This window comes from Emys orbicularis, chromosome 8 (assembly GCF_028017835.1).
Source record: "Emys orbicularis isolate rEmyOrb1 chromosome 8, rEmyOrb1.hap1, whole genome shotgun sequence".
Taxonomy (NCBI): Eukaryota; Metazoa; Chordata; order Testudines; family Emydidae; genus Emys; species Emys orbicularis.
This window is the reverse complement of record NC_088690.1, coordinates 43,464,731-43,492,500: the sequence shown is the minus strand read 5'-3', so window position 1 is coordinate 43,492,500 and position 27,770 is coordinate 43,464,731. Positions and strand designations below refer to the sequence as shown.

The following is a 27,770-nucleotide window of genomic DNA, read 5'->3' as shown; positions in this document are numbered from 1 at the left end:
AGTAGGGGAAGTCGAAATGTCCATTGTGATCCTTGGAGACCCTGCTTACCCTTTAATGCCGTGGCTCATGAAACCCTACACAGGGAACCTTGACAGCAGCAAGGAGCGGTTCAACAACAGGCTGAGCCAGTGCAGAATGACTGTAGAGTGCCCTTTTGGCCATTTAAAGGGCCACTGGCGCTCTCTGTATGGGAAGCTGGACCTGGCCGATGACAACATCCCCGCAGTTATATCCGCGTGCTGTACCCGCCATAACATTTGTGAAGGGAAGGATGAAAGATTCACTCAGGCATGGAACTCGGAGGTTCAACACCTGGAAGCTGAATTCGAACAGCCAGAGACCGGGGCTATTAGAGGGGCCCAGCATGGGGCTGCAAGCATTAGGGATGCCTTGAGGGAGCAATTTGGGGTTGAAAGCCACCAATAATGTTTGGTGCCCTGCACGGGAGTGAAGTGCAGTGGTTCCAATGTTAGTAGGAATCTGTGTTTGCTACACTGACTTGCAGGGCCTGTTGCTTTCCTGGGCCAAGGTATCTTTTACTTTATGCAATAATAATGTTTCCAAAGCCAAAAAATCCATTTATTGAAAAGAAACATAACTGCTTGGGAAACAGAAAGGGCAAGGGGGTGGGGTGGGGACCGGTACAATCACAGATTTGCATATGTCCTGTTATCATACTCAACCTTCCTGTCTGGTGCTGTGCAATGAGTGCTGCACTTCAGGATGGCTGTAATGCATGGTAATGGGGGTTGAGTGCAGTGGGTAAAGGTCGTCGTTTTCAGGGCTGGGTGGTGAAGCTACAGGTGTTGGAGGCAGCTGGTGGCGATAACCTGGATGGTGGGGAAAGTGGGTTGGAGGTGACATGCGGGCACAAGGGAAAGAGTTTTGGGACACGGGCTGCGGGGGGGGGGGGGGGACATGGTAGTGCTCTGCCTGCATGGCTACGAGTGCCTGGATCGAGTCTGCTTGGTGCTCCATGATGCTTATCAGCCGATCCGTGCTTTGCTGCTGGAGCTCCGCGCTTTTGTACCGGCACTCCTCATTCTGCTGGTGGATCCTCCTTTCACTCTCCCTCCACTCCTGCACTTTTAGATTCTCGTTAAGGGACTACTGCATTACTTTATGCAGCATGTCTTCTTTGCTTCTATGTGGCCTCTTCCTAATTCTTTGCAGTCTTTCGGCTGGTGATAACATGGACGGCTGAGATCTCAAGGTTGCATCTGTAAAGGCAAAATGCAACATTTAACAGAGGCAGCATTGTTCACACCAGACAGAGCAATGATTCCCCCGTACTTAAGGGCAAGCACAGTCTACACAATAGCATAATTTGCCTGTCCCAAAGCAAGCACACACAACTCATGGGAGCCCCAAAATGGTGGCTAAGCACAGGGTCAAGGAGGACTCATTGTTTCACAGCTGTACTGTCCTCTGGGTTTCTGTGCCTTGGGGAGAGCCAACAGCTGCAGGGGGCCCCTATACTGAACACTGTCCCCACATTTTCCACAGGAGTTTGTCCTGGAAGATATCTTGCTGCTGAGGGTGACCTGGGAAGCAAGGGAGGGTCTTCTACTACAATGCGGCTTCTGCCCTGGCCCATATGCAGCTTGCCTGTGTGCAGCAATGGTCCCCCTCACCCCTCACAGCACAGTGGCGCGGACATGTTAGCCTGACTGGGACAAGGACCACAGTGGCTCTCCCAAGAAACCTGCGCAAGCGCATTGCCCAAGTTCTGGATGAGACCTTTGAAGAGATCACTGAAGCCGATTACCGTGATGTGAGAGAGCACATCAACGCCCTATTCCGCATCTAGGCATACAGCCCTAACCCTCCTCGCCCCAAGAGCCCACACCGAATAACTTCCTTCCCAAAATAAAAGTTGCTTACCAGGAACCTCCTCTGGTGTTTGTCCTTCCCCAAGCACCAGCTGCCGTGACTGGCCACCTTCCTCCTGGCTTGAGAACAACTCCTGGCTGCATGCATCTAGGGATTCCAGGGTGTCTTCCTCCTCCTCAGTACTCTCACTCCCGCTTTCCTCCTCCTCCTCCTGCCTTGTTGAACTGGGCTCTGAAGTGTCCATTGTGGTCCTCGGAGTGGAGGTGGGGTTGCCCCCAAGTATCACGTCCAGCTCTTTGTAGAAACAGCAGGTCATGGGGGCACCACCGGAGCGGCAGTTTGCCTTGCAGGCTTTGCGGTAGGCATTCCACAGCTCCTTCATTTTAACTCTGCACTGCAGTGCGTCCCAGTCATGGCCCCTTTCCATCATGTCCCTTGATATCTGCCCGAAGGTACCGTAATTCCTACGGCTGGAGCGTAGCTGAAACTGGACAGCTTCCTCCCCCCAAACACTGATAAGGTTCAGCACCTCGCCATTGCTCCATACTGGGGATCACCTGGCGCATAGAGGCATGGTCACCTGGAAAGATGCGCTGAGAGCACTCCAAGCCTGGCTGAGCAAACAGGAAGGGGATTTTCAAAATTCCCAGAGAATTTAAAGGGCGGGTCTGATGGTTGGTCACCTGAGGGCAGGGCAGTAGAGTTCAAAGTGATGACTAGAGTGGCTAGAACAAGCATTGTGGGACACTTCCGGAGGCCAATCAGGGCGCATTAACATACCAGGGTGTCCACATTGGCGCCGTGGCGCTCCAGTGGGGGCACATCAAATGTTATTCCACTTGCCAAGGTGGATTACCAGCAGCGCTCTAGCCGCGGTGTCCGGGCGCTCTATGTGCCTTGCCAGTGCGGACGCGTCATGAGTTAAGGTGCCCAGGGCTGCTTTAATACGCTCTAACTCACAAGTGTAGCCATGCCCTCAGTAAGTTGTAACTGGTTACAGCGGAATGAGCACTTATTGCATATTGAGTGATCTTGTCTCCAGATCAAAATAAGCAATGTGGTTTCAGTAAAATGTCATAGTTCAGAATAGCCATACAAATTTGTACTGAGATTGATTACCTACCTATATAAGTGCCATAGGTATGCAAGGCATTTTACGACAAGGCCTGCATCAGATCTTGTGGTAATATAATTTATACAGATAACACATCATTAGTATATGAGTGGGTGGCTAAGGTAAGTAGAATGGAACTGATGCGGAAGTTCTTGGGAGACCATTTTTGTTTTAGTGCATGTAAACCCTGATTTGCAATTACTTGAGTCATGTTAGGTTCTTGGTTCATTTGTTTTATAATCCCATCCTATTCAGGAGCAGGAGTGGCAATGGGGAGTGCCAGAGTGCAGACAAGCAATAAATTGGCAGGGATGTTGTATTTATACAATGAGCACATTTGGATGTAACTGGTTGTCACAGATCCTAGCAAGCAATTCCTCCTGGCCACCCACTAGATCCACTGTGAGAGGAATCCAAAGCCTCTGTGCTAGGGCTCTCCTGGGGTATATTAAGCTTCTGGAGCCTCAGCAGGCTGCAGCATTGGCTCCTCCCTGAGCTTTTCTATCACATTTCCTGGGTACTGACCCTCAGTCTGCTATCGCTCCTCAGCCCACCTGTCCTAGGCCCCTAGGACTAGTGCTGGCCTGTGAGAGACCCCAGTTACTCATGCACACACCTCTCCCAGAGCTCCACCCCAAAGGTGTGAAACTTCTGATTATAATTTAACTCTCTTAGGGGCACACAGCAGTTGTCAAGCAGTCAACACACACAAACTATGCACAGAGTCTAACAACTTTATGTTCTTTTATGGTTAAAGTACAGGAGAGTACAGATTATACAAACCACAGACACTAAATGCATGTCCCCACCTCAGTTTCCTCACCATTCCAGGGCATTCTTTGGGGTTGGATCGTTGTCCCTTGGGGCCATCTGGGTGCAGGAAAGCAGGTAGGGGCCCCCTTTCCTAATGAGGCTGCTACATGCTGGGTGACCTCTTCTTCCTGGAGCTCCTTACTCAGCTTCTGACCCCTTCTTTCTCTTGCCTCGTGCTTCCTCTTCTTGTCTGGCTCCCCAATTCCTGTGTGTTTCTTTATTTAAACCCCTCTTGGTTACCTGATCTCTTTTGTTCCACTGCTTCTACCACCCCCACTATCTTTGGAGGTGTTAAGCTAAAACTGGATTTCTAAAGCTTCAGCTACTTTATATCATGACCTTTTGTGAGTTTCAGTACTATTGTTAACCTTAAGTATTTCCCACTTTCCCTGTCTTGTATGTATCTGCTACAGGCCCTGTCAGCAATAGTGGATCCACATACATATAGGCACTCATAATACAGCAGTTTTTCATAATACAGCTTCACAATATCAATCTGAATTCATAAATTGTACAGATATAGCCCTGATTCATCACACTTGTTTGAAAATATTTAAACTAGAAACACATTCATTTATTTTTTTTAGCAGAGATTTCAAACGTACCATGAGGTGCTTTGAAATATATTCTTCAGAATTCTGCTCTCAGATCAGGCTCTGATCCCCTGAGTGCATCTCTAATTCTGTATTCTGTCTCATTAGGAACTCTACATGTGTCGGGAGAGTGGAATATAGGCATTCATATCCATCCTGAAGTATGAGAGCAGAACTTCACCTTAAACTCTATACTCTAATCAGTGATTCTCAAACTTTATTCATTTACATCCTACCTTAAATTTTTGTGTGTGAAGTCAACATCAAGCTCATGTACCACAGTTTGGAACCCCTGCTCCAAGAGATTAGCATGCTATAACTCCCCATTTTCGTCACTTCTTTAGACATAAGCAGGGCAAGGTGTTGAATGTAGACTAAATGTCTAGTAAGGGCTTGGCTACACTTGCAAGTTAGAGCGCATTAAAGCAGCCCCAGGCGCCCTAACTCCCGACCCGTCCACACTGGCAAGGCACTGAGAGTGCCTGGACTCTGCAGCTGGAGCGCTCCTAGCAATCCACCTCCATGAGAAGCATAATGCTTGTTGCGCCTCAGCTGAAACGCCCCAGCGTCAGTGTGAACGAGGTATTGCATTACTGCGCTTTGATCGGCCTCCAGAAATCCCCTTAAGGCCTGGTCCCCACTAAGCCCCCACTTCGGACTAAGGTACGCAAATTCAGCTACGTTAATAACGTAGCTGAATTCGAAGTACCTTAGTCCGAACTTACCGCGGGTCCAGACGCGGCAGGCAGGCTCCCCCGTCGATGCCGCGTACTCCTCTTGCCGAGCTGGAGTACCGGCGTCGACGGCGAGCACTTCCGGGATCGATCCGGGATCGATTTATCGCGTCTAAACCAGATGCGATAAATCGATCCCAGAACATCGATTGCCTACCGCCGGACCCTCCGGTAAGTGTAGACGTACCCTGAGTCAAGTGGCCACTCTTGTCATTGTTTTGGAATCGGCTGTAGGAATGTGAATATGCCCTTTCAAAGCTCCATTTGTGACAGCCAGCATGCTTATCTGCTCCGGGACAAAGCAAGCCACTAGTGTAGAATGTTGCTTGCTGTGAGTGTGTGAGAGAGAGGCGGGGGGAAGAGGGGTCTGAACTTACAAGACAGCATGCTGACACACTCTCAGCACCCTAAAAACCCACTCTCTCTTCCTCCCACATACACACAACACACTCCCGGTCATACTCCACCCCACCCCCCGCATTTGAAAAGCACGTTGCAGCCACTTGAACGCTGGGATAGCTACCACAATGCACTGCTCTTTGTGGCGTTGCAAGAGCTGCTAATGTGGCCACGCCAGTGTGCTTCCAGCTGAGAGTGTAAACACTCGGCAGCGTTTTCCCTGCTGCGGTCTCAGAAGGCTGGTTTAACTCCCAGCGCTCTACATCTGCAAGTGTAGCCATGCCCTAAGTAAGATCACAACTTGAATCCAGTTCATCCCTGTGTCAAACATGTATTTATATAGGCTGTATTTAACCCTTGGATAATTTCATAGGTAGGACTACATTTAAGAGTGTGTTTTATTTGTCTCAATGTGTCTTATCATTGCTTCCTAACGACTGTCTTACAGACAGTCATTTTAGTATAAAATGGAAGTAGCAATACTTTCCTACCCAGCGTGGGTGTGTTGAAGTTCAATTGGGGGTCAGTTTTAGTAAGCGAGGAAAAGTGTTTCTTTCCCAAACTCTACCAATGTGAGATGCCTGTCACAGTTGATTGTGCAGATCTTAATATTACAAAGCACTTTTCTTTCATTCATTCTTTGATCAATAATATTTCCTTCATTATTTTTCTCTCAACAGAAAATTTTTAAAACTGGAGATTCTAACAAGGATGGGCAGCTGGACTTCAAAGAATTTATGCAGTACCTTAAAGACCATGAGAAAAAAATGAAACTAGCGTTTAAGAGTCTGGACAAAAACAATGATGGTATGTCTTTATTTTCACCTGACCTGGGGTTCAAAAACCTGTTTGAAAGAAAAATGTGTGATACCAATTACTGAACTAGATTTCAGAATAATTCAGTACAAGATGGTTATTTCCCCCAAACATTCAAGGACCTAAATATATTGTTTGTAATGTAAATATTGTATGTAATAAATGGAGGTAAATTTTTTTTGTTGGAGTGTAAAGTTTGCTGAGATGGAACTTGTATTGCTAATATGGAACTTGTATCCTCTCCAATTAATTTCCATTGGAGTAGGAGCAGGCTCGTAATTTTGATTGAGTATCCACATCATAGTCAAATAACTAATTATATAAGGATTATATTCTCCTCCAGTTAACAGCCTTCAAGATGGCAGACTAAGGAATTTTGCCCTGCAGCTAGAGGAGCTGTGAGGAAGTCACTAGTTGGAAAAATATATTTTTCCCTCTTTGATAGAGGGAGACTGACTCACTAGGTGTTTGTGATGCACTTATGTATTACAAAGACTGAGCAGATATTATCCAATTATATCATTTAGGACTTCAGTGTAAAAGTGTATTAAATGGTCTGTGCTGCTTTGTTTGTACTAAATGATAGTTTAAAGACTTCCCAAATCTTTAAGTAGAACAAAGATCATTGTCATGTGAGTTTACATACCAAGATCTGAAGAAGCTTTTAACTTGCACATATTTTCTTTTAATGCTTTAAGGAAAAATTGAAGCGTCAGAGATTGTCCAGTCTCTCAAGATATTGGGTATAAATATTTCAGAACAACAGGCGGAAAAGATTCTAAAAAGGTCAGAAACTATTCTTATTTCTAGTCAGTGTTTGTGACTTTGTGTATTCTTCAAATGATTGTTCATAAACATGTTTACATAATTCCAAATCAGATGTAAAAGGATAATTTTTAATCAAAGATAACTATTGATTAGCAAAGTACAACACTGTCTAATTTTTATTTTCATATTAATTTAAGACTGAATTGGAGTCATGCTAATATTTAGGTATCACACCTATCTGCATAACCCACAGTAGTTGGCCTCCAGTTTAACAATAAAAACATGCTCTATTTTCCTTTTTTTTTTTTTAGAGGACTAAAGAGCCAGGCATACCCTTCCAAATGTGATAGTAGAATAGGAATTCTACTATACTAAGTATTTGAGTTCATAAAATTGAAAGATTCATAAATCGAACATCTCAAATTTACAGTAGGTATGGTGCATAAGTTGTAGTATGGTGTACTGCATTGTTTTATTGTCCTTCAAACCACTGCAGAGTGTGATTTCCAATGCATTGAAGACATTGGAAATGTGAAGGGATGTCAACTTGTTCTTCATTAACGTGATTTTTGTTATGTCCGCTTACCCTTCCCTCATACCTCAGTTGGGAAAAACGGTTCGTTTTACTGAACAGTTATAAGATTGGTATCCACTGCTGTATGTGGATTTTCACACTCGTGTGAGGACTGGTTTGCATGGGTTCACAGGACTTTAAGCCTGAAAAAGTTTGCATGTAGAGTAACCAGATATTTTATTTATTTTTACTATTTTCCAGACACAATTTAATATTTTGCATACTTTTGTTTTGTTTTAATTTCAGCATTGATGCTGATGGGACAATGTCAGTGGACTGGAATGAATGGCGGGATCACTTTTTATTTAACCCAGCTACAGACATTGAGGAAATAATCCGTTATTGGAAACATTCTACTGTAAGTTCAGCTTGTATTTTAAAGGAGATCTATTTTAAGTAGATATATTTGTGTGTGTGAGATTATCCTGTATCTTTGACTCCTCACCTGGATTCTGCTTCCAAATCCATCTCTGCCAGAACTAATTTTAGAACTTCAAACCTTCTGAGAAGCTTTAGATAGCTGGTATAGTTTGTGTTTTTTCCTCCCCAGATGTGGTGGTCTTATCCCATCTTCCTGCCCCAAGTATCCTTGTGTGAGTATGAGTATTTAGTCCTGGATCAGTGAAAAGTCTAAGGTCCGGTATCTTGCCAACCATTAGGACTAGAAATACGTACTTTGTCCCTTTGGAGAGGCCTCACAAAACAATGTCACGTAATAGTAAATCCTTTTTCTAGTTACTATGTGAATTTTATAACGGACTGTTGCTTTTGTGTGATCATACAAGTTGGAGAAGTATTTTAGCTGTTTCAGAATATTGGTATTGTGTCAGCAGTTTCATTTAACCAGCAATTTTATCATAAAGTTCACAAAATTGCTAATTTCATGTAGACTTTATGTGTGTGTTTGCACACATACATGTGCATGCTCTCTGTAGAATTTTAAGTAAGAAGAATAGAATACGTAATGGCAGGAAGTAATGCACTACATTTGTCTCAGCCTAGGTAAGTTCAATTCCTCAGGAGTGGAGATCTTATTTTATTAATAATTCTTTCATATGCAAGCAATGTGAAGTTATAGGTAACCCTCCAGTAAAATATTGCATGTGCACAAATAAATAATTTGACAGAATGACCCTGATCATTTACAGGAAAGTTAAGACCACATGGCTAAAAACTGTAATTACTTTAAATATAATGAGATCATTTGATGATAAAAACTTGCTTATAGGTGTTTACAATTTTGGTTGATTTGCAGTACACAGTCCCAACCTGAGGATAATTTTATAGTTAAAAGTTGGAGGAGAATATTCTTTGACCTTTATTAAGCTATGAAACTGTAAGAAGAAAACTACTCTTCATAGTTTTCTATTTTAAAACCAGGCTAAACGTATATACCTGCCCTGGTTGATTTCACAATGGGAGTATCACATGGTTAATAACATCCAGCTATCCTCTTAAATGCCTCGCCAAAAGAAAACATGAGGCAAATATATGAAATTGGATAGTTCTGGGTCTATACTATTTAGTGAAAAATGCCCAAGAATTTTTCTGTTTCTTAAATGATGAAAATTACAAGTTCTTTTTCTGGTTATTATGGAACCTCCTCATCTAATCCTAAGTATTCAGTTTAGAAGTGTTCCATGAGATCTACAATTGTTGCAGTTGGCCTACTGCGAGAACTTGGTCATCAGCTGAATTCCAGTTACCACAGCAACACAGGTGGTGCCCTACGTAGCCAAAATGTTTGAAATCTTGTTTCAGTTTCTCACGGTAACAGCCTTTTGAAAGCTATTTTTATTTTAAAATTGAAGGCTCTTAGTTCTGATTGGACTCTGGTGAGCAGGAATCTAAATTAGCATAGGAGTGTTGTGGGCTGGCTATTGTAATAACTTTTATACAGTAAAATCCCAAAAGGTGACTTTAGCTTTCTTTCTTTTTTTTAGGCTTAGTTGTAAGGTGATATTAGTGTCCAGTGCATATCAGGCCAAATTCTGGCAGGTGCTATTAATATAGGCACAAACTAGAACACCCAATCAACATTTTCAAAAGTGACTGGTGATTTTGGGGGCCTCCATTTTGGATGTGCAACTGGAAACCCCTTAAATGGACCAGATTTTCATGGCTGGTCTAGACTTCAAAGTTAGTTTGGCTTAACTACATTGCTCAGGGTTGTGAAAAATTTCATGCCCTGTACGATTTAATTAAGCTAACCCAAGCCCTGGTGTAGACATCGCTAGTTCAACAGAATTCTTCGGTTGTTGAGGTGGATTTTCTACAGCGATGGAAGAACCCTTTCTGTTGTTGTAGTAAGTGTGTCTATGTTACAGTGGCACAGCTGTAGCTGTGCTGCTATAGCGTTTCTAATGTAGGCATACTCTGAGTGTTGAGCACCCACCCTTTGGGAATCAGGCCCTTTTAAGATGTCTCTAATTAGGCACCCAAAATCACTCATCACTTTCAAAAATGTATGTCTCAACGTGCTAGGCACTATACAAATGCAGAGAGAGAGTTCCTGCCCAGAAGAGCTTGCAGTCTAAATAAACAAGACGAAATGCTACAGAGTGTACTATCTCCATTTTACAGATGTGGGGGGACTTGAGGCATTAAGAGTGGTAGCATCTAAAATTAAATTCAGCAACAGTATAAATATAACTTACTTTATTAAAGGGAAAAAATTAATCCTCCCACTCCCCAGCTACTTTGGCAGTAATTGCTTTCTCTCACTGGAAAGATTTTTCGCTCTCTCTTTTTAACGGCAAATATAACTCATATGTGAAACTGGATTTGTAGTATTAAATGGTGCAGTCCCTCTAATTTATTATTATTACATATTATATGATGAAAATGAAGGTATATATTTAAGTTATTTATAAAAATCCATAGCCTTCTGTCATGGGAAACCTTACCCCCGTCACCTTTGATAATGTTCACTGTTGTTCAAGTTGAACAGTAAATATTTTAAAGTAAACACCCATCTGGCAGGGAGATTTCAGACTTTCACAACTGAATGATAGTCACTAATGTCTCTTCAAAACATTCAGTAAAATTGTTGGTTGGAACAAGAAAGATCATAATGGATTAGTGAAATGAATCATATAATTAGGTGCTATATTAATTTATCAATAGAAAGCTATTTTTAAATGTGTGTCTGTAAAATACATGAATAAATTACCTTGAATGATTAATCTCTTGACAGCATCTTTAAGAGATTATCAAACTAATCCTTAAAGGCTGCCTGGATGAAAGGTTAGTAGCTGGTAAGCATTTTGGACTTGGACACTGTCTGGAAATCTTTACTGAGCTTGACAAAATGTCTTCATTACAGCTATGCTCAAGAAAGGAGTTTGTCATAATTTTTAATGATGATGGTACTGTCTTTGAAATGGTGGGTTTTGGGTGGTGGTGTTCTAAATATATTTAAAGGGAACAAAGGGTCACTTTTGATTTTTGTTGTATAGAATTGCTCTTACTGTAATTTCATTCCATTGTTATACAATTCAAGTATGTACATTACAGATTATTGATAGCTATTTTTATGTCTTTAATGTAACTTTTTTATACATTGTCATTTGGTATGGTATCTATTTGTAGTCAAGCCAGTGTCAGAACTATCAGTAAAATCACTAAATAGGAAATATAGTTATTGCCCCTTTCTGCTTTGCATTGTGACAGGTGTTGGATATAGGAGATAGCTTGACTATCCCAGACGAATTCACAGAGGAAGAGAAAAAGTCTGGGCAGTGGTGGAGACAGCTGTTATCAGGAGGAGTGGCTGGTGCCGTCTCTCGAACAGGTACAGCACCATTAGATCGCCTTAAAGTCATGATGCAGGTGAGTTGCAACATCTAAGCAATTTTTTTAATTCTGGTAAATCACTTTTCCCCTTTAGCATAATCTGGGCCATGTTGTGGCAGTTTTTTAGAGGAGTTCCAGCTGGCTGGGAGTTTTTGTAAATTAATAGCAGAATATAGCCTCTTACTTCTAGAGAGGCTCTCGTGCTTTTAAAACTGTTTCATAATTTGTATTGACTTAGGTCCTAATCCTGCAAAGATTGACTACATCTAACTATTCTTGTGGGCATAATGGTTTGCAGGATTAGGCCATGATTTGTAGATGTCTTTTGCACCCTGATGGTTGCATGTTTGTTTTATGCATTTTGTTGCCTTTTTTTTTTTTTAAAGAATTCAAATGCTGCATTTTTGTAATGAGACTTGCTTTGTGGTGTGTTGTGGTACAGATATTCTATTAAATATGTTCCGTTTGATATCTGAAATGATTAATAAAAGACTGATACTTGAAAATATATCTACCCTCTCAAAATCAGTTGTGCTGGTATAAACTACAACAGTGTATTAGATCAGCAATAAATTTCACACTTTTTACACACTTCCCATACATTTTTTTCAAAATTACAGGATTTTACACAGTAGCTTGCTTTATGTTTTCTGAGTCTGCCGCATAGAAAGTACTACTCAATCTAAAAAGCACATTATGTAGTGTTTCTATAGTATGCATTATAAGGAATATATTGCATTTCTCTTGATAATGAGCATTTATATTCCCTTTTGAACCAGTAGCCAGTTTGGAAGAAATATCACAACTGCTATAAAAATGAAAGACTGGAATATTGTTACTATAGTGTTAGCTTTCAAGAAATGCAACGGATAATGTTAATGGTGTGAAAACAATCCTTAGTTTACAGTCATATTGCAGCATCTCAGATTGACTACAGCTATTCAATTATGAGACAAGTAATTATACTGTCTGTCTTATAGGGGGTTTTGATTTAAGTATTTACTACAACTTTTATCCTTTGTTGCTTAAAAATGAGTCCCCTATCCAATCTAAGCATTTTTTGTTCTTACTGTGGTTAATAGGTTCATGGTTCAAAGTCAAATAAAATGAATATATCAAGTGGCCTTAAGCAGATGGTGAAAGAAGGAGGCATCCGTTCCCTTTGGAGGGGAAATGGTGTGAATGTTATTAAAATCGCACCTGAAACCGCTATTAAGTTCTGGGCATATGAACAGGTAATGTGTTAAATCAAGGTGATGAACACCAAATACAGAAAAACAAAGATGCAGATGATGATGGGAAAATATATATAATGGTTTTATTGATCAAATTTAAAATAGTATCATGACTGGTTAATAAAATATGTGAGTAATGTGGATTATTACTGTTGTACTGTGAACAATGTAGGAAAGAAATCAAACTCGCATCATATGAGTTTAAAGCTACCTACTTATCTATGTAACTTTTTATGGAGAGGTGCTCTAATGTTAAATACTTCAGTTTTGATTTCTAAATAGTAACCACATAAAAATTTAGCACGTTGTTTTAGCCTAACACATACTCATGTACAGGATTCCTTTTAAGTCAAATGTCATTGTGCTGCAGTAAGATGCCCTCAGCATGGGTTTCAGAGTTATATTTACCTCTGAATCAGCTTTACACAAGATATTAAAGGCCTAATCCTCCTTTGGAATAGAGATCTCCGTGCGATCACAGTTTTAGTTTGGAATTCTAGAACACCCAGTAACTGATCTTTGCTTTCTCATCTGTGAAGATGGCAGAGTCTTGCTAGGGCCAGAAGTAAGAGCAAAGTAATGTACAATACATCAACACTCTTCTGTGCTGTAAACAAATAACCCCAAACCCAAAGCTATTGTAAAAAATTATCCTTTGTGTATAGGATATCTGATTTACAACTTCTGATGAGAGGTGGTAATTTGCCCTAATGTGCAGTTATTGCTTACCTCCCTCAGTACATTACTCCTTACTTCAGCTCAGTTTATCAGTAACTGATACGACTACTCAGGCAGAACAAAGACAAGACTGCAGTATTTGGCTGCCTATAGCAAGTGGTATGGTGCACATAAGGCCTAATTCTCCATTCCTTGAGTCCCCGTTCACTTAAGTTGGAGTTCTGGGTGTGCAAGAAATGCAGGGTTCTCTTCTGTTATAAAAGTGCAACCATATAGGTATTGAATGACCCAAAAAACAACATTTCTGCAAAGTTAGGGTTGCTTATTGATATGTCGTCCCCTTGCAGAACGTTGAGTGAATCAAAACTGAAACTTCTGAAAACCAGGAAATGCAGAGTTAAGGCATCCAATCTTTAACTCTACCCTCCTTCAGCAGTTACCCAATTCATCCCATTAACACATGTACTGCTCCTCCTCTCCATAATGCCCTCCTTTCCTAGATAAGTTCGTGGAGGATAGGTCTATCAATGGCTATTAGCCAGGATGGGCAGAGATGATGTCCTTAGCCTCTGCTTGCCAGAAGCTGGGAATGGGCGACAGGGGATGGATCACTTGATGATTACTAGTTCTGTTAATTCCCTCTGGCATTGGCCACTGTCTGAAGACAGGATACTGAGCTAGATGGACCTTTGCTCTGACCCAGTATGGCCGTTATTATGTTCTTAAGCATTCACATGTCTAATTCCCCCCTCATACTCTGATTTTATTCCCCACAAAATAAAACTGCCACTCATGACTCTCAAATTGTAGCACTACAACCACTCAGTTCAAAATTCCTTTTGTGTTACGTGGGTGCTTGTGATTAACTTATCCTTAGTTATGTTAATTGAAGGATGACTTTGCAGCAGTCAAACAGAATGAGCTCTGATTCATCCAGTGATTAGTAACTTTCAGTTTAACAGTACAGGGCAGCATAAGGAAACTTTTTTTTTAAGACAACCTGTAAACTGGTAACCTCTTTGTCAAGTGACCCCAAATTTGAATCCCTAGCTCTACCCTGTGCCCTCATGAGAGAGACCAAATTTTCAAACCAATCCGACTAACCATTCGGATTTCAGAGTACTTAGAAGACTTGAGCTTTAAAGCATATAAAATGATGGGAATGAAAATCCTCTAGCTGCTTTTCTGTACTGGTACATGTGCATTGTAAAAATGTACAGTAACTCCTCACTTAAAGTCATCCCGGTTAACGTTGTTTTGTTGTTACGTTGCTGATCAATTAGAGAACATGCTTATTTAAAGTTGAGCAATGCTCCCTTATAACATCGTTTGGCAGCCGCCTGCTTTGTCCACTGCTTGCAGGAAGAGCAGCCCATTGGAGCTAGCTGGTGGGGGCTTGGAACCAGGGTGGACCGGCAGCCCCCCATCAGCTCCCCGTTCACCTAAGTTCCCTGTGCGGCAGCTACCCAGCAGGCTATCAATTGCCGGGCAGTTCAGCTGTCCCTCCCCCCACTGCCATGTGCTGCTCCTGCCCTCTGCCTTGGAGCTGTTCCCCGGAGCCTCCTGCTTGCTGTGCAGGGTGGGGGTGGGGGGAAGAGGGGGACTAATGTCAGGGTGTCCCTCTCCCCCCCTACTCCTGCACCCTGCTTACCCCATCTCCATAGGGGGACACACGACAGGGCTCAGGATGGAGGGAGCTTGCCAGCATAAGCTGCTGTCTCAACTTGCTGATCTACTTTAAAAGGCAGTGTACTTAAAGTGGGGTCAGCATACTTAAAGGGGCAATGTGCATCTCTCTCTCTCTCACACATGCTGTGTGTCTCTGTCTCTTTCTGCCATGCTATCTCCCCTCCCTCCATTCGTGCTGCCTTGTAGAGTATGAGGCTACATTAACAACAATGGGTTAACCCTCAGCCGATTGCTAATTCATCATTTAGCAGTAAGGCATTCCCTGGGAAATATCCCACCCTCTGACTTCACCACCTCAACCAAGCTTCACAATCATCATCGCTGTGTACCAGTATTAAATTGTTTGTTTAAAACTTATACTGTGTGTGTGTGTGAGTGTGTACACACTTTTGTCGGGTGAAATTTTTTTCCCCTGGAACCTAATCCCCCCCCCCCCATTTACATTAATTCTTATGGGGAAATTGGTTTCACTTCAGGTCACATTTTTCAGGAACATAACTACAAAGTTAAGTAAGGAGTTACTGTACATTTTCTTAAACACCATTCTCAGTTTGGGTCCCTCAAAGATTGTGTGTGTGTGTGTGTGTGTGTGTGTGCAAAGCACTACCTTGGATAAAGTTTGAGAGATCTAGACCATTTTGACCCTCATCACATCAATAGCTTGATTCCATTCCCCCCTGCAACTTTTTTTTTAAAAGGCTATTTTTTCTCAGGCTTATATGTCCGGGACCCCTGGCACAAATGATTCTAAATTTGGGTCACTAATCCTACCCTGTACCACCCTGAGGCATACCAAATTACAAAGACTAACCAAGTCAATTTTAGAGGATTTAGAAAGGTTGATCTTTAAACCGATGTCTTGGGGCAACCTTAACTATAGAGGTGCTCCCGTGCCATTATAGTATGGGCAGAATTGATCCCACTCAGTGGGACCAAATGTAAAGGACTTTCACAGGCTGGAAGATCTATGTCTTTATAAATCATTACACAGAGAATTAGAATGTAAATATTTTTAAGTTGTGTTAATTGGACATCTATAATGCAAACTTCGTGGGAAAACCTCTTGTGTCATATTTCTGCTTCTGCTGGTGGATTCTACCTGCCTCAGAAAGATGTATGATATATTTGTCTTTATGTATTTTACCTACACAGTATAAGAAGATATTTGCTAATGAAGATGGAAAGATAGGGACCGTTGAAAGATTTGTATCTGGTTCTTTGGCTGGGGCAACAGCACAAACCTCTATTTATCCCATGGAGGTAAGCAAGAGAGGACCGGGCTCCCATTGAAGTCAGTGCCAAAAAAACTAGTGACTTCACCAAGAGCAAGATAAAGCTTTTTTGTGGAAACGTTACAGGAGTTCTGTCTACATCACAACTTTCACTTGCATTCTGTAGATTTACTCCTTCAGAATCACACCATAATGCTACTTAACACTTTCTGGGATACAACATGGAATGTTCTATACACCTCTACCCTGACATAACGTGGTCCTCGGGAGCCAAAAATCCCTACCGCGTTATAGGTGAAACCCCGTTATATCGGGGTAGCGGCGGCAGGGCTCCAGCGGTGATTTAAAGAGCCCCGGACTCCGGCTGCTGCAGGGAGCCCGGGCCCTTTAAATCGCCGGCTGAGCCCCGCTGCCGCAGCTCCGGGGTAGCAGCGGCAGGGCTCCAGCGGTGATTTGTAGGGCCCAGGGCTCCCTGCAGCAGCCGGAGCCCCGGGCCCTTTAAATTGCCGCCCGAGCCCCACTGCCGGAGCCCCGGGGTTACCACGCTATATGCGAACCCGTGTTATATCGGGTCGTGTTATATCGGGGTAGAGGTGTACTTAGATTTTCTGGTGTTTAGTGTTATGTGGGGTTTTGCTGTTTTCTGAGTTTTATTTTATTTAAATTGCCTCATTTAAAACAAACAAACCCAAACCACCATGTGCATATGTGTTGGGGGTTGTGTTGTTTCTCTCTTAAAATGTTAGAAATTGGATTGTCACAAATTGCATGCTAAGTCTCCAAGTCTGGAAAGCATCTTTGTTCAGCGGGTACGTCCAGACTACCCACCAAATTAGCGGGTAGTAATCCATCTATCGGGGATTGATATATCGCGTCTTGTCTAGACGCGATATATCGATCCCTGAACGTGCTCCCGTCGACTCCAGAACTCCACCAGGGCGAGCGGCGGTAGCGTAGTCGACGGGGAAGCCACGGCTGTCGATCCCGCGCCGTGAGGACCCGAGGTAAGTCGAAATAAGATACGTCAACTTCAGCTACACTATTCCCGTAGCTGAAGTTGCGTATCTTACATCGACCGCCCCCCCAGTGTAGACCAGCCCAGCAGAGCAGTTCAGTGTGTATTTAAGTCCCATGAAGTAAAAGACGTAAGCATATGCTTAATGTTAAGTGTGTGCTTAAGTACTTTCCTGAATGTGGCCCTGCCACTGGGACTGGCCCTCTGAAGGCCAGGCATCTAGCCTGACAGGCTCCACTAAGGCAAACGAGCCAATCCAGATCCACCTGTGGATAGTTAATTGGATAAGCAGCTGTGCAGTAATTAATTAATTAAATAAAGAAACACTTGGTTTATAAATGGTTCTGAGAGTCAGGCAGGAGACCAGAACATAGAGAGGAAGCTCCTGGGAAGAGAGCTCTTCAGAGGAGCTGGGTAGGAAGCTACGCCCATTGGTAGCAGAGGCTCCTGGAGAGAGGAACACTCCCCAAAACATAAAGAGAGACAGCTCCAGAGGGGAGAGACTACAAAGCTCTTGAGGCAGGGAGGCCTGGGAGATACTCCCCTGTGATCTCAGGGGAGAGACTGCACAGCTCCAGGCAAAGGAGAAGCCTGGGAACTTAGGGGAGGAGAAGGCTTGTTTACACACTGTTTGTTTGGCTGTTGATTAAATAAACAAAATCCTTGAAGGGGCATTGTTCACTGTATATAAGCATCATTCAACTTATTGGTGTCAAGTATCAGGGGGTAGCCGTGTTAGTCTGTATCTACAAAAACAACAAGGAGTCTGGTGGCACCTTAAAGACTAACAGATTTATTTGGGCATAAGCATGCATCTGAAGAAGTGAGGTTTTTTACCCACAAAAGCTTATGCCCAAATCTGTTAGTCTTTAAGGTGCCACCGGACTCCTTGTTGTTCAACTTATTGAAAACCCGCTGGGGGAACTGAAGCAGAAATTTAACTGCAGTTCTACAGCAGACCACCGGGGGCACTCCTTTGGTGAGTCCCTGCCATTACAGGGCCCAAGTCCCTGGCATGGGGTGAGGAGGCCTTGCCTGCAACAGAACCAATACAGGTCTGCTGTGCAGAGTTGGGGTTAGATTTAGGTAGCTTGTGCAGATGAAGTTAAGCTACCTCTGTTGGATTTCCTTGCACTATGGGCAGAGTGGGCAGATTGATCTGCTCCTCTGTGGAGTCGCTGCTATTATACCTCCATACAACAGGTAGCGGCTTTCAGAATGGTATTGCAGCAATTTTTCCAGCCTCAAGAATAGAATAATAGCTCCAGAGTGGCTATTTTTCATTCTGCAGCCTGGGTAGAAAATCAGTTTCCTCTGCCTGAAAGATGAATGACTCTAGTATCACACAGCATAGTTGCCCAAGCTGTGTGCTGGGACCAGGATTTAGGTCTGTTCAAGCATCACAGCAAGATTTGAAACGGATATAAAATGGTGACTCACCCTGAACTCTTTCTGATAAGGAGTGTCTCTCTGTGAGGATAAAAAAACAATGGCATTCTACATAAACTGTGGTGGAGTTTTTTGTTTTTTAGTTGAGTCATTATTGTCCTTAGAAAATCAAGTCACAGCTGGCTTCTAAGCACATAGAATAAAGCAACCAAATGTTACAGTGTTGGTCATTTTATATTCAAATGGTGTACTACACAAGCACGGGTGTGAACGTATGTAGGCCCTGTTCTACAATAAGGCCTGGTCTATACTTAAAATTTAGATTGACGTAGCTGCATTACTCAGGGGTGTGAAAAACTCACCCCCCTGAACGCCATAGTGATGCTGACCTAACCCTGTTGTAGATGTGGCTAGGTAAGTGGAAACCTTCTTCCATTGACATAGCTCCTGGTGCTCAGAGAGGTGGATTACTTACAATGACAGAAAAACCCTTCCATCCCGGTAGGAAGCCTCTGCACTATGGAACTGCAGTGGTATACTACAGGTCTGTAGCTGTGCCACTGTAGCACCCAGAGCAGAGAAAAGCCCTAAGATATTCCCATCTTCCCAACCGTGCCATAGTATTGCACCTTCCACACAAACTTCCTCACGGATAGACTTTACAAAAACTAGACAAGCCATTTACAAGACAAACTTTGTCTCTCTACAAAGGAAAAAGGACACTAAACTATCTAAACTGCTACATGCCACAAGGAGCCACAACAGTAGTTCCCTTAACCCACCCAGCAATATTGTTAATCTTTCCAGCTATACTCTTAGCCCAGCAGAAGAGTCTGTCCTATCTCGGGGCCTCTCCTTTTGTCCCTCCAGACCCACGAACATGATACAGTTCTCTCAAAACTGGTTTTTATGGTGTTCCTGGCCAAGATCGGATGCTGACGTGCCAGACATCACATATAGGAGCCATCTCTTACGAGACTTCCAAGCAGGCCAAATTCCTGCTCAGGGAATTCCCTTGGCAGTTTCATTTGAACATGGTGTTCTTCGCTCCCTATCTTGCAATGCTGGTGTAAAGTCACAGGCACTGTTAAACAGCTGTTGTGTTGCACTTCAGTAGTGAGTGAAGTGATCCCTGTATATCCCTTAATTATCTCATAAGGATGTCATGAGTCTTCTTTAATGCTTTTAATATGATTTGCAATCCTCAGTTGAAAAGCTTGATCCAGTGAAGCCTTAGAAGGAATTAGTTTGTGTTCCTGCACAGTCTCTGCTGTCTAACTGCTAATTTCGCTAAGCAACAGCCCTAATTAGAAGCTCTAGATATCTTGTAATTTGTTTTAAAAAAAATTGTCTCTCTTGAACATGAGAAAGGGAAAAAAGGCAAATCACAACTTTCATCTTATTCTGATTTTGACTAAAAAAATACACCCTGTTCCTTCACAACCATGAGCTTGTTAGGTGGGCTATTCCTCTTACAAATGATAAAACCTTGAGAAAACTAGTGCTAACCAAACCTTAACTCTAGTTGTTACAAAGGAGACTTTAAGCAGCAAATGCAAAGAGGTTCACTTTTTGGAAATAGAAACTTATGAGTATGCAAAGATTTGTTGTGCCAAGTTTCCTATATGTAAGCTGTGTCGTGACCTGTCAAATAATTAATTCTACGTTTCTTCTACCTTCAGGTCTTAAAGACCAGACTGGCTGTGGGTAAAACAGGACAATACTCTGGGATGTTTGACTGTGCTAAGAAGATTTTAAAAAGAGAAGGGTTGAAAGCCTTTTACAAAGGTTATGTACCCAACATTCTGGGCATAATTCCTTATGCTGGTATAGACCTGGCTGTCTATGAGGTCAGTTTGTTTACTTGATGCATGTATTATTTCTTTAGACACACAAAAATGTAAACTGCCCTCCTATTACCCTCTTAAAATATGTATCATTCACTCACATCTGTAACTTACTTGTAGTTACACTTATTTGTGGATTCAAAAAATATCCGCTGTAGTATGCTCAGGGCCAGTTTTTCACATATTTTTCCTTACTGTGTTACAGTATTGCCAACCCCATGATTCAAAAATCATGAGTCAGACCCACCAGAATCATGTGTTGGTTTTTTTTTTTTTTTTTTAATGTGGTTTGGTCTGTCTGGATTTAGATGATTTTGGCTCCCACTGCGGGAGCTTTCACCCCCACATCTGCTCCTTCTGCAGCTGCAGGGATTCTTTACCTCTTCTCTCAGGCCTGTGGGGAGTCAGCTGCAGTGGAGTCTCCTCCTTCCCAGGCCTGGAGGAGGCCTGTTGCAAGGAGGGAGATAGGAGAGGAGAGGAGCAGAGGAGCGATGCCATTGCTCACAGGAAGGAAACTGGGGAGGAGAGAGCAGAACTATCCTGAGCTGCTGAACTTTTTTGTGTCCCCCTCCCCTCCTGTGAGAACCACTTTGGCTCCTGAGGGGGGGAAAGAGAGAGCTCTGCCTGCTTCCTGCAGCAGCCCTGAATGGCTGCTCTTCCCAGGAGGCAGGTGAGTAGAGAAGGCAGCCAATCGGGGGTAGAGGGCTTCTCCCAGGCAGGCCTGAATTATCTATTTTCTATCTGTTTTCTTTCTGAAAGAAAATTTATTACTCTTTGGAGCAGGGGGCATCTTTCTGTTCTGTATTTGTACAGTACCTAACACAGTGGGGTCCGGGTCCATGCCTAGGGCTCCTAGGTACTTTGGTAATACAAATAATAAATATTGCTACTACTACAGGGAGATAAAGTGGCAGGATTGGACCCTTACACAAGTAGGTGATCCTTTCATAGTCAACCTCTTTTTCCCTGTAACATCCAACGGCATTGCTGGCATGAGTAAGTGTTGCAGGATCTGGCCCACGTTTTGGAAGTGGATTTTGGTAGGTTTAAATCAGAACATTAGACAGCTGGTTGTTGCAATGCAATATACTCATATCTTTCTTTTTAAACACCCCCTTCTGGCCTGGAGCACATCCCTAAACAACAAACTTAAACCCTAAACACCTGACGCTATTGCATGTTATGTAGCCCTATGGCTATGATACAGTTGAACATATGTAATTATTCCCTCTCATTATGACTGGATTATATTAATGTGAATATATCATAAATGTGCTTTACACTGAGGGGCTGCCTACACATAAAATTAATCAGATATAAAATAGGGTGTGAATTCAAAGTGGATTAACTATTCTTGATTAATAATAGCATCCACACATAGAATAGCATGTGTGGATGCTATTATTCTAGAATAAGAGTGCTTTATTCCAAATTATATTACTCTACTTTGGGAGTGGATTAAACTAATTCAGAATAAGAGCATCCATACCTGGATTTAATCAGAAATAGATATTTCTGAATAATTTGATGTGTAGACAAGCCCTGAGGACATGTTTCACCAATGGCTCATTTTGTAGCACTGGCTACCAATTAGCTTCTGGGTATGGTTTAAAGTGTTGATTTTGTCCTATAAAGCCCTAAATGGGACCTCTAAGACTGACCAGGACTAGCTAACATGTTTTTAAACATCCACTCTCTTTGCCTACACTGGGTGCTAAGGGGTCTCTAAAAACATGTCAATTAACACAAATTAGCTAACACATTGTATACTTTTTTAAAGACTCATTTTCCCAGTCTAGACAAGCAGGAGAAGTGCTTGAGCTGAAGGCCCAAGTTTAAAGCAGTGGTGAGACTTGATGGCATTTTCTATGAGGGGGTCTTCTATTGTGGTACTCATTTTCCCACCTGCCCTTGGTCTGAAATACCTTTGTCAGCCTTCTGTGCACAGTCTGTCTCATGTAACTGGGGTATAGTCACTTAATTCTGAGAAATATGCTTCATAATAAAACTTGAAAAGGCAATTTAATATTTTTATCTGTCACATTTTTAACTTTTATTTTGTGGTGCTTGTGGATCACCACTATAAGGCTTGATCCTCTACTTGCTGAGTGCTGTGGTCTGATCAAAGAAAGCTCTTAAGCATGCTCTTACTTTAAGCATCTAAGTAATACCACTGAAGTCACTGGGCTTACTTATATACATATAAAGTTAAGCACATGCTTAAGTGCTTGTTGGATTGAGGCAGAGCACTCAACACCTTGCAGGATTGAGCCCATGAATGCATTTGGAATATTTTTCTGGAGGCAAAGGAGCACCTTAATATTGTTGTTAGCTATAAAGTCTGCTTAACTATCTAGTGTAAACTTTTATATACCTCATTCAAATCTATTTATGTTTTCCTGGCAGGCTTTGAAGACTGCTTGGCTAGATTGTTATGCATCAGACTCTGCTAACCCTGGTGTCTTTGTGTTGCTCGGATGTGGTACTGTCTCCAGCACCTGTGGTCAGTTAGCCAGCTACCCTCTTGCTCTCATCAGAACTCGCATGCAGGCTCAAGGTGAGAATTGGGATTTGGGTTTGGGAAGAATATCTTTTAAAGGTATTTATAATTTGGAGAATAATCCCTACTTAGTATGCCTGTTTTTAAGGTGTCTAATACCATACTGACCTTGCCCATCTAAACTTTTGATTGGCTTTGTTAGTGCTTGACACAACCTTCATGTTACAGATTCCAGCTCTGTGTGTTTTAATATTTATATTTTATAGATTTGTGTCAATCACCTTAAATATTTTAACCCATTTATGGAGCTCCTATCACAAGCTATGTAAAGACCATATTGTAAAATCAAAGGACAAAACTGAAGTTTAAATAAATAAATAAAGCACTAACCACCAGAGCAAATGCATGGCCAGAGGAGACCAAGGAATTTGGTGTAGAGGAAAGCGCTGTGACCCTCAAGGAAAATAAGTCCAGCACTGAAAAAGGGTTACTTACCAGCTGTTAAAAGAACAGGAGTACTTGTGGCACCTTTGAGACTAAGAAATTTATTTGAGCATAAGCTTTCGTGGGTGAACGAGCCCCTCATGGCGTGGCTGATGTGATTAGGTCCTATGATGATGTCCACCCTGCACATCTACCAATGCGATATATGCCATCATGTGCCAGCAATGCCCCTCTGCCATGTACATTGGCCAAACCGGACAGTCTCTACGCAAAAGAATAAATGGACACAAATCTGACATCAGGAATCATAACATTCAAAAACCAGTAGGAGAACACTTCAACGTCTCTGGCCACTCAGTAACAGACTTAAAGGTGGCAATTTTGCAACAGAAAAGCTTTCAAAACAGACTCCAACGAGAAACTGCTGAACTTTAATATGCAAATTAGACACCATCAAGTTAGGATTGAATACAGACTGGGAATGGCTGAGCCATTACACACATTGAATCTATTTCCCCATGTTAAGTATTTTCACACCTCTTATCAAACTGTCTGTAATGGGCTATCTTGCTTATCACTACAAAAGTTTTTTCTCTTAATTAGCCTCTTAGAGTTGATAGGACACCTCCCACCTTTTCATGTTCTCTGTATGTGTATATATATCTCCATTCTATGCATCCGATGAAGTGGGCTGTAGCCCACTAAAGCTTATGCTCAAATAAATTTGTTAGTCTCTAAGGTGCCACAAGTACTCCTGTTCTTTTTGCGGATACAGACTAACACGGCTGCTACTCTGTTATCAACTGTTGCAAATAGGTGAAAAGAAAGGTAGTAGAGCGAGGTCTCAGACAGGAGAGGATAGATCAACTTCCAGCATGTTGTTAGTGCAACAAGCAAAGTATTCTTGTGGACCTTTCATGGGAGGGAGTTCCAAGGCACAGGTCTGCAGCTGAAAGAGACTTGCCCCAAACTTAACGACTGAGAGCAGACGTTGCTGTGCTAGGAAATAGTGTTGAGAAGACTCTGTACCAAGTCCGTAGGGTTAGAGGTGATAAGTTGTGCATCTGTGTAGTGAGGAGCTTTATATGATTAGAATATTAACATCACTAGAACTGCTGAATGATGGAGATTGCTATCTTCCTTTTCTTTTCTAGCTCTGTTGGAAGGAGCCCCACAGCTAAACATGGTTGGACTTTTTCAAAGGATAATTGCTAACGAAGGAATCCTAGGACTTTATAGAGGCATAGGCCCAAACTTCATGAAAGTGCTTCCGGCTGTCAGCATCAGCTATGTGGTTTATGAAAAAATGAAGCAAAATTTGGGAATAGCATGAAAAGAAGGAAAAAGCTGATAAGCCTCTAGCCTTCTCAGGAATATTCAAACCAAAAGGATTTCTCAAATAACTGGTTTGTTCTTGTTTATAATTGGAGAACAGATCACTGTGCAAAGAAGCTGTGGTTTTGTTTTTTCCCCCAAGCTGGAAGGAACTGCCTTAGTTTCTAACCCCCAAACTGCTATTAATATAGTATGGATTTTAAAAATAAAAAAACACAGCATCTTTAAATCAGCTACATGTTAAGACTATCAGGAAACCACCTATGGTTTAGCTCTTCGCTTTAATTTTTTTGTAATTATTGCTCTCTTAAATATGCATTTGACTGGGTGAGGCCACATTTGGGAGAAGTGTATACTGCATTGGTATTAAAACTCATAGATTTGTCCCACCATCTTATACTCAAGCAATTCACAACTGTCCTTTTGCACTTACCATCTGTAAAGGCATATTGCTTTTTTGATAAACTGTTAAAATAAGTCCTGGGAAAACATTGCCTTAGAGGCAGGTAAGAATAGAACACCACATTAAACTTTGTCTCCTGATAGCTTTTCTTTCAGGATGACAAAATGTTTGGCTTTTATTCCTCTGCTTTTCCTCTAAAGAAATGAAAGTGCAAGGGGATGTTGTTCTATGGCATCAGAATACCTCAAGCTTAGTTAAATTCTACGTTTTTATGGAACAGTCACAATGACCTTCATAGCTCATTTCACTGGGCTGCCTTCCTCTTAATTTATAAATGCTGGCAGCATTAGCCAAGACTGCCTTGGTTCTTGATGCAAGTTTTATAGGATCTTAATAGTTAGCAACAGAAAAGAACTACTGGATCACTAAACTCCCTGCAAACGCAGGTTACAGTTCCAGGATAAAGAAAATATCTAATATGAAATTGATGCTGGCTGTATCAATTGGAGTGTACCAAAACAAGCAAGTTAATAAAGATCACAGGGCTGATTATTAGGAGGCTTTTGAATGATTTTTCTCAATGGGGTTTGGAATGCTGTCCTCTTCTTCCTAGAGTCTGGGGACTCATTTGTTTCCCATTCGGAATGGTTGCAGTTCAACAGCATCCTTCTAGTTGATAATACTGGAGGGGGGAGTTGCTGTTGAACAATGTGAGGCACTCTCTCCCCCCACCTACCGAACCTGAAGGTCTGAGAGCACTGGCTCAGGGAGTCAGACTGGGACCAGAAAATGAGACGAGGTTGCTGAGTGACTAGGCAGGACGCCACAATCAGACCATTAAAGTGGCCCTAGGTTTTTATATTAATGAGGAAAAATACAAACAAAGCACTCAAAGAGCCCAAGAACTCATTTTTGATAAGCTATTATTTCACAGTTTCTCCCATATATGGGATGGATATTTTAATGTACAGACACTTTGTAAATGGCTTCCCCACTAAGGTATATTTCAGTTGCTTGCTGGCCGGAACACTGGCACAAAATAACTGTTTTTTGTAGTGTTAATTTGCACTAATTCCATGTGGACGGACAGAACAGATAGAATTTGGCCTTTTATGTAAGACACACACACAGTGTAACCATTTTTCATTCTTGATCTTATAAATCCTGAGAGTTAATCTGGTGATATTATAAAATGGCAGCTTTTTCTGGCTTTACCTTTATTTAACCTGCCCTCTAGTTTATGCACTTCTTTTAAAAGCCAGAGTCTATTGCTCTACAGAAGGTATTATGGTGCTTATGTACAATGTCTTTATGATCTGATTGTCCATGTTCTTTTGTCTTTGCCAATCTCTTTGTACCTGCATATAATTCATGGGATCCAGTTTTGTTTCTCAATTATCCCTTTGACTGTAACAGGTATATTCTTTATGCAATGCAAAGATGACCTATGCAGCGCCTCTTGTGTAGCAGACTCAGTCCATTTTGTTAATATTGTATAAGTGTCATTATGAGTGTTCAGTTGTGGTGGGGACACTTTCAACTGCCGAAGAACGTGAGACTATTTGAGTTTTAACTTTTCACCATGTGCCTCTAATGGGCTGTGTTCAAATTATGTATTCTTAGTCTGTGTACTGAAAAAAGTTGATCACTTTTATAGATCTGTAAAACTACCAGTTTATAATAAATGTTTGTTTCCTAATCTGTCTGGGATGTATTATGTTTTTCATGGTTTGGAAAACAGATGTCCAAAAGTGACAATTCCCTTAATTCCAGTACTGTGTGCTTTAATGTCAAATGAAAGACAAAGCAGCTCTAGCCAAAAATTGGTACTGAAATCAGTGTACCCTGTACCCATTACAATGGTATTTGAACACCTATTTTAGCATTTAAAGGCTGTGTCCTGGCTACACTACAGAATCAACTGTCAGAGGTCCCAAATGAAGTATTAACACTGTTCTATCTTGCAGTGTAGATGGGAACAAGCAAAGTCTCCAAAGTCTTGATCCTTAGCACAGTTCAAGGGACACTGTAAAACCATGATTTGGTATGGTGTACACGGCAAGATGGAAGAGCATTTTACCTGTCCAAGAACAGCCATGTTTGTAAGAGTGACTTAACATAGCTGAATCTTGTTGTATACTTAGTGCTTGTCTGTCTTTAATTTAAAGCTAGCTTAGAAAGCGAAGGATCAGTCTATACAGCCTTTTCAGAACAACTGGCTTCATTTCCGCTGTACACTTAATGGTTTGTTTGCCCAGCTAAGCATGGAGCGAATGGCCAGCATAAAGAATTCCTTTTGATGTTGCAGTCTTTCACATCACTCTTCTCCTTCTAAAGGTTGAAATTCTATGGGAAGAAGCCTCCCAAAATTTGAATGTCACTCAATATCCTAAAGTACTGTACATCATATATAACTAAACAGAGATTCTGTACAATTACCCTCTTAACCTGGTGAGTTAAGGGCTGTGTATGATTCCTGACAGAACAAACATGTCTGCTATTCAGTTCTTTATTCAGAGAAGGCAAGAATGTGCATGTGCAGAACTGTTATTGGAAAGACTTA

The 27,770-nt window shown here is 41.8% G+C and overlaps 1 protein-coding gene across 1 annotated transcript in view; it reads left to right on the top strand.

Annotated features, from left to right (window-relative positions):
- The window catches only part of SLC25A24 (solute carrier family 25 member 24), a 43,119-nt gene extending 16,222 nt beyond the window's left edge, over positions 1-26,897 (top strand). Inside the window, exons 2-10 of the mRNA XM_065408931.1 lie at positions 6,168-6,294; positions 7,002-7,089; positions 7,892-8,003; positions 11,318-11,476; positions 12,523-12,675; positions 16,195-16,302; positions 20,361-20,528; positions 22,932-23,082; positions 24,624-26,897. Coding sequence (XP_065265003.1) covers positions 6,168-6,294; positions 7,002-7,089; positions 7,892-8,003; positions 11,318-11,476; positions 12,523-12,675; positions 16,195-16,302; positions 20,361-20,528; positions 22,932-23,082; positions 24,624-24,802 — 1,245 coding nt within the window. The 3' untranslated portion in view covers positions 24,803-26,897. The remainder of the gene's footprint in view (positions 1-6,167; positions 6,295-7,001; positions 7,090-7,891; positions 8,004-11,317; positions 11,477-12,522; positions 12,676-16,194; positions 16,303-20,360; positions 20,529-22,931; positions 23,083-24,623) is intronic.
- The last annotated feature ends 873 nt before the right edge of the window (positions 26,898-27,770 follow it).